This window comes from Lissotriton helveticus, chromosome 11, assembly GCF_964261635.1.
Source record: "Lissotriton helveticus chromosome 11, aLisHel1.1, whole genome shotgun sequence".
In the NCBI taxonomy this organism is placed as follows: Eukaryota; Metazoa; Chordata; class Amphibia; order Caudata; family Salamandridae; genus Lissotriton; species Lissotriton helveticus.
In genome coordinates, this window is record NC_136072.1 from 782,851,280 (window position 1) to 782,863,452 (window position 12,173).

Sequence of the window (12,173 nt, forward strand, 5' to 3'; positions counted from 1 at the left end):
TTGACCACTCCCACTGAGAATGATGGCGGTTTCCGACACCACCTCGACCCTATGCACCCTGCTTCCCTGGGATAGGTGACTCTGGTACTTGGGTATCCACGGGTGGGGAGGCTCTCAAACCATCTATGTTCTAAATAGTTTTTTTCGCAATCCACTGGGAAGGGTCCTTAAATACTAAAACTTCAACCGCGACTCTCCCATTGAATTGTACGTAGCACACTGTTGTGTTCTCGCACAGCACCTGTCCTCCTTGGGGGTCCCTACTTACTCCTCTTTGGTGGTTCCTTGGGGTCCCAGCGATTCTATAACCTCTAGACATTGTCTTGACTTGAGTCGTGGTTTCTTATAACACTATTAGTATATGGTTTGGTCTCCCCCTGGAGCCCACTGTGTATCAGTGCTAATTATGTTTGTTTCTGTGCTACAGTATTGTGCTTTGTGTTTATCGGCATGTAGCAGATACTGTGAGGTATTTATGGTGTGTTATAATAATAAATAGATATTTTTATAACTACTGTGTGGTTCTCCTTTCATTTAACCAATACATTAAGGTTGCATTCTGGTAAAACAAGCTGCTGAAGATTCCTCCAAGACTAAGCCTGAAGGCTTCTCTCCGCAGCTACCACTTGGATAGCTTTCTAAGGTTATCTTTAACCTCTTAATCACCACAAGGGTTGTTTGGACTGGTGCAAGGTGCCCACTTTAATTAGTGGACATCATATACCAGGACAACTTCTCACACCCTCGGTAGTGGTAGTTTCAATGACATTTCATAGGGAAGCGTGCATGGGGTGGTGTAGAATGCTGCTGTGTGTGTTGTGTTTTATATTGGCCTCCTGGAGCCATCAAAGCCTTCACCAACTGCTCAAAAGGGGTGTTGGGCCTGATTTACGCCTAGGTAATTGGAGGGGTATAGTGCCCAATGTCGCAATTGACATTATTGCAGTCCGTATATTTCAGAGCGGTGCTAATCAGCCTTGTATTGTTCAAAAGACTTCATAGGGAGACCTGCAAAAAGGTCATCTTGCGTGTGATGTTCTCTGCCTCCCAACTAGGAAAGGAATGGTGTATGAGCACAGGGGTAAAATTAGGATTACATTTTTTTTTTTTAGACGTGCTGGGGGTGGGAAGATAGTGAACACACTTCGAGTTGCCACCGTGTCCCATAAGTCACGTACTGTTTTGGTGGGGTTAGCCCAGTAGGCACTGCACGGTCGAGCATGTCTGTGCAATCAGGCTAGCTCCCACAAAGGTTGACTGCCCAATCCATATGGAACTAGTGGTCTTACGCTCTCAAACCACCCATTCGGAGATATAGCGATGGTGAGCCAATCAATAATATCAGAGGAGGTTAGGGCATGCCAGACCTCCCCGGTCTTGCAGCAACATGAGAAGAGTTGGAGATCTGCAGGCGCTTTCCTTTCCAAATGAAGGAGAAGACGTTCTGTTTTTAGACTAAGGATATCTTCCTGGGGAATCAGAGTTGGTAGGGTTTGGAAGAGGTAGAGGGCCCGTGGGAGGAAGTTAATTTTCACACCCTTTATATGGCCCAACCAAGAGATGGGAAGGACCTTCCATCTCCAAAGACCTGCCGGAATGTTCTTCCGCAGTTGTGGCCAGTAGCCTGGGCACATTGTGCTGAATTGAGCACATTAGCCCATGTCCAGAGAAACCTTTTTCTCTGTTTGAGTGGACACTCCTCCATTGTTTTTGTAATACTCATAAAATGCCTGATTGTCCCGTTCAGAAACCGGCCACCTCTCGTCTCTCAACTTTGGCAATATGAGCTCTGGCCTGTGCTTGTCTAAGCCTCCGTGCTATCAAGATGCCCACTTTGTTACCTCCCTCATAAAATTTCTGCTTCAGAGCTAAAAGGAAAGGTTCTCCTCTATTGGTTCTATCAGACCTCATTTGATCATGGAGCATAGGTAATTGCCTTTTATTATGCCGAGTAGGAGTGATCTGGTCCTGGCTTTCCAGAGCTTTTGCTGCCGCCAGGTTCCCCATCCACCAAGCTTTCCTCCCTCTTGGAATAGCTGTCGTTGTGATTGTTTCCTAATGGTAGCTTTAATGCCATCCCAGAGGGTATGCCGTGGGGTATCAGGCATGGCGTTCAGTTAAAAATATTCACTAATGCCTCTAAAAATCTCATCGACCGCTGCATTTCCCTGAAGGAGCCTCGGAGGTAATCACCAGCACGGCGAACTTCTGCTGGATGAGGCGGCGGCACCCCATATCAATACCACATGCATGTGATTAGAGAGGGAGATATCCAAGATAGTCACCAAGATTCTGAAGGGAGTGCTCACTCCCTTCTTGATGCCTTGTGCGTTTAGGGAAGACAGCGTAGTGCCCTTCATCAGTGCCATCGGTGTTAGGAGTGATAGCTGCTGAGTTGAGAGGGAACCGAGAGCAAGGAGGCATAGGAGGGCCTTATGTTGTGCCATCTCTCCTCCCCCGGTTCCCAGGGCATAGTGATTGCATATACCCCAGAGAGCAGAGTGATCTAGCAAGCCAGTTTAGGGGATGAGTGGAGTAGAGGCCCAATGAACATCAACAAGCACTTCTCATCCTGTGACATGTGCATGTTGCAGTCTTTAGAGGTATTTGACCTATAGAGGAAAACACAACTGATACAAACCAAAAGCAACGGGATAATGGGCCCAACAGTCACCTGCTTCCCACAGGAAATGGCACAAGTATGTCCAAATCCCACTTGAGGAGGAGTCACCCCCTGGGGTGTGAACCAAAAGGAGTTGGCCATTAGGAGTAGTTCATGGACAGCTAGTGGTGTGTAAGCAGGCCCAGGCCTGTCAAAGCAGCAGGTCGCCTTCGGGCCCCCAACAAGGGGCCATTGGGCAGTACCAGGAAGCGAGTGTACTAGGGGGAGCTGGCCGTAGATGGAGTTGTGAGGAATCTTTCTTCATGTGATGCTGGATGATGTCATGTTTTGTCTCCTGGGACGATCTCTTTTTGCTGCCTCTGCATGCATTGTGGTTGCACCATGGTCCAAACAAGGCACAGGTCCACTCCATGGGGTGGGCGAGACAATGATGCATCCTTGTACTGGGCATCAACAATGAGCCTCAGCAGTTGTTTCGCCTTGGTCAGGGAGTGCAAGGCTCTCTGCTTCCTATCCCAGGTGAACAGCATGGCAAAGGGATGTCCCCATTGGTATTGAATGTCCATTTCTCTGTTTTGTCAGTGATCGACTTAGTCTTGGCGATGAGGTAGTGACGGAAAGAGGTCCTGAAAACGTTGATGGTGTGGCCACAGAGCACTAGCTCAGCATTGCTTCTGGAAGCATGTAGAATAGCTTATTTCTCTATGTAAAAGTGGGCACAATGCCAAAATGTCAAGGATAGCGTTATAACTTCCAGTAGCCAATGCCACACGATCGGCCTAGTCTAGGACCGAGAGGGTAGCCTCTTTATCTCCTTGTATCATTTGTAGAAGTTTGGCGGTAGAGGCTATGATGTCATTGCCCTCTGCTCCTTTACCCGGATGCGGTTGTTATTTTGGCAAATCCTTGTTTTCAATTCCTCCTGTTTTCTTTGCAGCTGTCTGTTGATCTTCAAGTGTCATATGTTTAGTGTGTAGTGTTTATAAATGCAAACCTTATACTCTCACTTGTCGCTTATCATCTTAAGCCTTAGTGAGCACTTTCACTGTGCACAACCCCCATTTAAAGTTTCAATTCACGCCGCTGTGTGCGTTCCGATGCTGAAGGATTGTCGTCTTATTATTCCATTCTAAATTTCTATTCTGTTCCCTATTCTTTTAAATTGTTTTACGGGCGCCATGTTCTTCAGGCTTGTATAAAATTGTCCTGATGATGATCCTAATATTGTTGTAAAGGATCAAAACGTCGTCGACTAGTTGAAACAGCGTGCACACAATCTTAATTGATATTGTAGTGTAACAGGTGTTGTTTTCATATTGCCTGTTTAACTGTTTGCATTACAAACAAGCCTTTTTGCCCTGCCTGAATGTTAAATGTTTATTGTATGTTTAGTTGATTGGTTTTTGTTTGATCTCCAATTTCGCTTTACATTAAATTTGACTATCCGGCTGGACAGTAGAAATATAGCGCTGATTCTAGTCTATATTGTTCATTTACATTAGTTCCTCATCCAGGACCACTGTTCTTATAAAATACGGTCAACCAAAGGTCCTTGTTTACCTTACTGGGCCCCCTTGTCTTGTTTTAAATGCAACACAACGCAACATCATCTCTTGTTCTTCGGCGTGAGCATCCACTGTTCTTTCCAGTTCATACCCCCATCTCCATCTCGGCTACTTTGCGTCAAAGGTCTTTGAGGCAGGATTTTGAAGTTTGCCTTGGGGCGCCGCTCTCAAACCGAATTTCCTTAAAAAAATGTGCCATGTACTCCTGTGATATAACGACTACTTACGCCATAGATGAGCTTCCAGGCATGGGCGCAGAGGGATGCAGCACCTCTTCCAAATCTACAGGAGAGTACTAGTTCAAAAGGATGTCACTGGGACGTCTTTAGCTGACTAGGGACGCGGCATGGTAGTAAAGCACTAAGGCAACACATGTTGAGAAGTGAGACTGAGTTGGGACATCCTTCCCGACGAAATCTAGTCTGAGTGCCCTACAGTGTGGACAGCTGTTTCAGCACCCAAGTGGAGTATGGGCCTCGAAACGGGTATGTTGCCCTATAGAGGAGCTGTTATCCCTGTGCCTACCCCCGACGGAAGGGTGTGCAGTAAAGGTAGCAGGGATAAGTGTACAATTAGCAGGGGGCACTGAAGTTCAATGCCATCCAAAGAGTGCAGGGGTGCAGTCTACCCAGGAATGTGTACTGGTGCAGGGGTTTACCGCCATGAGCAGGCGGCCAGGAGTGAGGCCTGTTGCTAAGTCCCACTGCTCATGCGCTCTCTCAGACAAGGCAAGTTAAGATCCTCTGCTTAAATTCACCAGAAGCCATAACTGAAACAGTTCAGTGCAGACAAGGCCCAAAGTCCTAGTGCCACAGGAGGCCTCAACGTTTGACATAGGCCCTTCCAAGCTCAGAACTCTCCAGAGGGCCCAGGGAAGGATCCGGGACACCTCCGGAGCTAACGTAGACAGACTTGCCCAGAGGACCTCCATAGTGTGGCAACAGGCAAGATATCAAACCTGAGGGCAAGCAACAGCAAGGGACCTTAGCGCTGCTAGTAGGAGAGTCAGGAGAAAGCATGGCACAGGCCCTCCATTCAGTCATTGTAGGTGGCGCTGAGCAGGTAGGCAGGTGTATCGTGAAGGAGTAACCCGCCAGTGCATCTACACAGATGGCCCCTACCTCGTGTGAGGTCCTCCACAGAAACGGCCAGTCTGCCACTCTTCCCTCCGTACTTCTCTGCATGCTTTCCTCTGAAATGCCTGTTCCACTGTCACAGGACGCACCCAAACCCATCTGTAGGGATTGAAAAGCCGGCGGGCACCCAAGACTCTTGTATCAGCCAGACCCCAGGAGGAGCATGCGAGACCAAGGAGGACCCGGCCTCCACATCTGCAGCCTCCGATTCAACAGGCTGCAGAACTGAGGTTCAGACAGGAGTCTCGATTACAGGGCAAGTTCAGATCTCTGGCCCCAAAAGGTTCCCAGCAGGCAGTTTGAGCCTCTATGGCTGCTCCCAGGGCCCCCTCTTTTCAAGACTGCAGTTTCTGCATCTGGAGTCCCTGGGTCCGCAGGGCTCAAAGCTTAGTTTAGATGCGGGTAACCGGCCCAGTGCTGAGAAGATTGGGAGCGGCAGAACTGTGGGGCTGGCAGTTACGATTGCGGAGCCCAGGCGCCAAAGTGCATTGAACCCCTCCGGGCTCCCTCTTCAGCCCCTCGCAGAACTCCTGGGGCTATAGGAGCAGCCTGCTATCGGGTAACCAGGACCCAGCTCCAAAAGATGGCGGCCTGGAGTTGGAGTGGCCCCACTCCAAAGTCTGCTGTTCTGGTGCCTGGGCGTCGATCCTCCAGGAGCTCGGCTGGCTTGCACGTGGTACCGGATATGGTCTGGCTCCTGGTTTCCTGGCTCCGTAGTCCTCGAGCCATATACGGCGGCGTCAGTACTGCGCCAGCAGGAGACTCCTCGTCGGTGTCCTTAGGGTTGCAGCCCCTCCAGTTCTCGGTCTCCCTCCTCGGTTCCTGGTGCTGCTGTGACACCTGGCTTCTCTCTTTGCGCTTGGTATTCCTGGGCTTCCTGTTATAAAGACCTCCCTCTCATCTTCGACTTCCGTTGGTGCATGTGGCGGTGTAACATGGGTCAGCCTCTGCTCCAGGAAGTAAGGAGGATTAAAGGGACCGGTACAGCCCTCCGCACAGTGCCCAAAGGGAGACTGTAAACAAAGCATAGGAGACACATATGGGGGGGAAACCTCTTCGTTCTCCTCTTCCTCCTGGTCCCAGCCAGGCACATCGTGACAATACCTTAATGAGCAAATATGCCCCTGTGCTGGTCTTTTTCATTACTGCCCGTACAAGTGACCAGGGAAGCCATTTTAAAACATGTGCTGGGACCCTGGTGAAAATGAGTTTCCCCAGCTACATGATGACTTCACTGAAAATAGGGATGTTTGGTATCAAAAAGATCTTGTATTGGTGAAACCACACTAATGCCAGTGTCTGATTTGTCAATACATGCACTCTAATGGTGTCTTCTGAATACCAACCAGACTGATGTCCTTGCTGACTGGTTTCTGCCAGCCTGTCACCCGAAAAACTGTTCTGACCTCCTAGGGTGAGAGCATTTGCTCTTCGAGAACCAGAACAAAAGCCTGATTCAGAAAAGGGTGTAACACCCACTCCCACAGGATGACCTGCTGATTAGCTTGCCTCTTTTGGGCGGCAAGCCTCAAAGGACACCCACCTTAGAAATATGAATCTGGTTCCCCCTTACAGGAGAGAAAGTAGACCCCTTTTCACTCTTGGCACCTGGTCTGGCGGGAACATTTGCTAGTCAGGTAGGCGTGCCGCCTCTAGGCTAGTACCACTCCTAAGTGGGATACTGTGCGGTGGATACAAGTATTCATAAGTAGCCATCTTTGTGATGGCATACTTAGGAATTCTGGGACATGGTTATGCCCACTTCCAGCAGGAAGTGGTCATGTAGGGGAGCGTAATGACCCAAAGGGTCAGTAGCCCATTGGCTACTACCCTACACTCCCCTAACACCCCTAAATGTAGTATTCAGGGGAGTCCCTGGCCCCCAAAGAAGCAGATCCTGACTACATACGAAGAGCTACAAATTCAGAAGTCTGAAGAGAGTATCTGACTTGGGCACAGCCCAACAAACCAATCTGCCTTATTTCACTTAGGCTGCGCTAAAGGGGAGTCATCTTGCAGCTGTGGGCCTTCAGAACCTGGGAGGACTGCTTGCCTTCAGTAAAGACCAAGACCTCCAGTGAACAGTGGATCTGTTCAGAAGAAACTCCAAAGAAAAGACTCTTGAGCTTTCAGAACTGCCAAACCTAACACCTAAAGAAACCACTGCATCCGTTGCCTTCGGCCAGTGTTGAAGTGGACCACCGTTGCCAACCAGGTTCTCCAGCCCTCCAGAGCTAGAGTCCATCGTGGTTTCACCCCTTGTGAACTCCCCTATGTCGCCTGCAGCCTCTGCATGCAGGCCCCCACGTCTGCTCCCGGCAAGAGAACCAGATGCCTAAAGGCACCTCTGGATCAGTCACGTCCAGGCCATGGAGAAGAGGACCACAGGTGTCCCCACGTCCCAGTATATCGTAAGTCTTGAACCCCCCTGCTGGTTTCCCGGTCAGATCCTGCAGCCTCTTTTCGCAGAGACTGATCTCCATAGCAACCTATTGGGTTCCCAATGCTGTTTTGCACCCTGCACCTGGATGCCCTCGTACCGCTGGTGGTGGACTCGGACATTGCCTACCACTCACCTGAACTCCTGGAAATTGGTCTTGTAAGGCGATTTACTGTACCTCTTTGCAGAACTTGTTCTTCCTTCCATAGGAGAATATTGCAGAACTTGTTGTTCACTTTTTGAACTGAAAAGAAATTATATTAAACCTACTTCAACGGTTTTTCTCTGATACCGTAACATATATAAAGATACTTGCTATTTTTATAAATTTCGGTGTGGATTTCTTTCTTGAATCGTGCTGTCATTTATTGATCATTGTGTGTATTTTGACAAATGTGTTGCACTCTGTTAAGTCTAGGGCTCATCGACCACACTACCCCCTAATTGGGCACTTTGGGATAGAATAGCAAGCCCCATCCACACATAAGGGAACCCTTGGACACACTACACGGTATTTAAGATTCTTGATATATTGCATAAAGAGCCAGCTTCTTACACTATTCACTTGCGGATTAGGTCCATTTGTAAACTTGCTTCTGAAACCCTTTAAGATCGGTGTATTAGTTTTGCCCTTTGACCTATATTCAGCTAGCGCACTGATGCCTTTGGGACAGCATTGAGCAATTTGAGACTTTGTTGTTAATTTACCTTTAAATCCGCTAATGCGGTTGTAAGTAGTTAAACTGGTATCGGTGATTGAAGGCATAATTTACTTGGATTGCATGTTCTTGGATCACATTTTAAGGGAAGGAGATGTAACAAATGTGGGTACAGTTGTATCCTTGTTTTTTCTGTACCGCCATGTAATGATTTTGAGTGAATAAGTAGAATGGTAAAGCCTTTGAGGTGGCTTCTCACTAAAATCTCTGCACATTTTACCTCCGAATGATGCAAGTAAGCATCATGTAGTGTACTAATTTACCAATTTGATTTTTTTCCCCACTGGAAATAAGTGACATAGTCTGAGCAGTAAGCTACCTGGTGTATGTACATATATACATTTAAATCCGTCCTGGTCATTGCAGTTGAATCAGAAATGGCAATTCAGGTTGTCACTTTTTGACTATTGAGTGCCTCCCAATAGTGAATGCTTTCCACTTCTCTGTATACTGAGATGCTACCTGGTGGTTACCCATCATTCCAGATATTAGATGGCGTTTCTGCGCTTTGATTCTTAATCCTTCATCCCCCTTTCACTAAACCTATTCTGTAAGGGACACCTTCCCCTTACTCATAGAGACTATTCATAAAGACATACTTAAGTGTGGAATTCAGTGGTAAACTTGCGTTTAAGCTGTTCTACTTTTTCTAGTTTCGTAATTTTAATAATACTTTTTCCTCTTTGGCTTTTTATACTCCTGCCTTACGTTGTGTTCTGATAATATAAATTGTACATAATAGAAATGTTAACTGTTAGAAACTAACTGGACTCTGGTAGCGCACAGTGTCTTAACTGAAAATGCATTTCTATCTACATTTGCATTTAATATGGTTTTTTTACCAGCTGTATGTTACGGGACGTTTAAAGGCTAGAAGGAACAGTATTGCATCTGATTTTTCTCCGATTTTCTTTAAATTGAAAATTACATCTGTTAGTGTGAGTGATAGACTGCTTTTATACTGACTTTTTTTCTTGTTTACGACAGGTATGTTGGGAATCTTTCAAGAGATGTGACGGAAGCTTTGATTCTCCAACTTTTCAGTCAGATAGGGCCATGCAAAAGCTGCAAAATGATAATGGACGTACGTACTCCAATTTTTTGTTGCATAATTTCTTTATCTAAATAGGAATATTCATAAACAAAAGCTTGCCTTTGAGGCACATCACACTACTACCTGTGCTGTTTATGCCTGCTCTGCATTTGTGTTAGTCTACATAATACTGGATCTTGTGTTAACACGGCAGTTAAAGTAGTTTGGTCTTCTGTTGGCACTCAAACTTAGGTTAAAGTCTGTGGTTGTAATCATTAGCATGCATGTTTGATTGCACTATCCTTTTGAAGTACATGAATGCAGTATCCAAGCCATGGCAGGTAGCCACTACGACTTGTGGTTTTGATACTGAAAGTTTGCATCTAGCCTGGTCACTGTTGTATTGGAATTCTATTTGATAAAAAAAGATAAAGATAATTGGGAGTAAACGTCACATAGAGCTCTTCTCTCCTGTCATATGCAACAGTTTCACATAACGTCTCAAGTTAGCGTCAATGCTAAGCTAAATTCTGTGTAAATGTTGCACAGAATTACTTTACCTTTAATTTGGGCTTCAGATGGGTTAATGGTCCTGTGGCGATTTGTGATGCCATGCCAAGTGCCTTCACTGTGTAAGTAAAATGTAAATATTAACGCATACAATGGAGCTGTAGTCGTCATAAAATGTAGAAAACAAATATTGAAATGGAAGACAAAAACCAGATCATGAAACGTTGCTAGAAACAAGCTCAATATTTGTTCTTGGTTATATCCTGAACCCTTACATTCCTCCTTCTATGGTGTTGGAATCCTATTTTTCAAGGTTGTGTGACCATTTGAGGCTATGAACAGTCACTATATGCAATGCTGGCGAAATAACCATTGTTGTTTTCCACTTGTTTCCTAGGGCCACAATGGTTTATTTTAGTTGGGTAGCCAGTTTTTCTTGTAGGCACTTGTTCGTGGTACCAAGGACTATCAGTTCAAGCTTTCTCGTGTAGATGGAAATAAAAACTCTTGATTTAGTATAACAGTAACTTATACGCCACATCAGTTTCCAGTCCGTGCTTTGCTCTTATAAAAAATAATGGACTTTATTAACAAGTACTTATAATTGTATGCTTAGTAAAAATTATGGAACAAATTAGAAAAGTGATGCCAAAATGACAAACACTCAATTGGGGGAACTGAAGAAATGTGGTTTTTCAAGTTTTAAGTAAAAATGAAACAAAAAAGCACAAAGTACCAATGATAGTCAATATTTGCAGTAGACTGGGACCTAGGCGCAATTTGCCTGTTACCGCGATAAAGCATGGGTCAGGTCCCTCAGGGGCAGCACATAGTCTTGCAGGGTGTGGTGCTGAGGCAGCACAGTAGGGTTCAGTCCAGGTACACTAGCCAGCGCTCAGCTGGGCTGTTCCTAAAAATGACCTCTTGCAGCTCCTTTGTAGTTTTAATAGGAACTCAAGCAGGTCCAGTTCCCAGGGCTCTTCTCAGGTTACAGACAGTAAGTCCAGTCCTCCTCTAACCATCGTCCTGTCCAGAAGTGTTCTAAATTGGGTGCCTGGGGAGGCCATAGGCTGGCAGGAGCTAATGGGTGGGAATGACACCTAGGCACATCCTAACCAATAGGGAACAGTTTTCTGGAGCTAATACTACCTACTTTGGGCATTTTCGAGATGGCGGAAATGTTCAGCCACACTAAGCCTGGGACGGAGTATGTGTATGGCCCGTGTAGTATGGTAATCCTTAATTGCTCCCACATCTAATGCTAAAATCCAGTTTGGCAATTTGGGCAGTCACTGTTCCCCCAAAAAAAAGTTAATTTCAGGTGCAAGATTGTGGATACCCAATTATTTTTTGGGCATCCTGTAAGAAAGTGCCCTCTTTTTGCCAAACCCTGGTATATTGCCAAACAGTTATCCAGGGCCTATGTTCTTTACCTAAAACTGCATTAAGACAAAACCCAATTGGCACTCTTTGGCCACGTCAGTCTCTTGTAAATGGTACCATTGGTACCAAGGGCAGTGTGGCCAGGGAAGGCCTCTAAGGGGTGCAGCACTTTTTGTGCCACCCTTAGAGGACCTGTACCTTTACACACTCACTGCCATTTCAGGCTGCGTGTTTTGGTGACGCTGGATAAATCTTGAAGACTCTCCCTGAACGAACCCGGACCCTTAAAATAGCGAGAGCCTACCTCGCCAACGCTGCTCCCCGTGATTCTTGGTGCCTGTTGGTCTTGGTCCCCCCCCCCCCCCCGCCGCCGCAACCGTCATCCCGAAGCGGCCGCTGAGCGGAGGGGGGCACAGGACTACGTTTCCCGCCCTGCTTTGCGGCGGAAGACGGCGCTGTCATCGCGCCAGACGGCGCATAAAGAGCGCGTCACCCCGGTGGAGCGGGTGACTCTGGATAAATCTTGAAGACTCTCCCTGAACGAACCCGGACCCTTAAAATAGCGAGAGCCTACCTCGCCGACGCTGCTCCCTGTGATTCCTGGTGCCTGTTGGTCTTGGTCCCCCTCCCGCCGCCGCAACCGTCATCCCGAAGCGGCCGCCGAGCGGAGGGGGGCACAGGACTACGTTTCCCGCCCTGCTTTGCGGCGGAAGACGGCGCTGTCATCGCGCCAGGCGGCGCATAAAGAGCGCGTCACCCCCGTG

The 12,173-nt window shown here is 47.1% G+C and overlaps 1 protein-coding gene across 2 annotated transcripts in view; it reads left to right on the forward strand.

Moving 5' to 3' along the window:
• TIA1 (TIA1 cytotoxic granule associated RNA binding protein) overlaps positions 1-12,173 on the forward strand; it is a 229,701-nt gene that overhangs the window by 21,755 nt on the left and 195,773 nt on the right. For both annotated transcript variants that reach the window (XM_078666720.1, XM_078666719.1), the window contains exon 2: positions 9,471-9,567. In XM_078666720.1, coding sequence (XP_078522846.1) covers positions 9,471-9,567 — 97 coding nt within the window. The remainder of the gene's footprint in view (positions 1-9,470; positions 9,568-12,173) is intronic.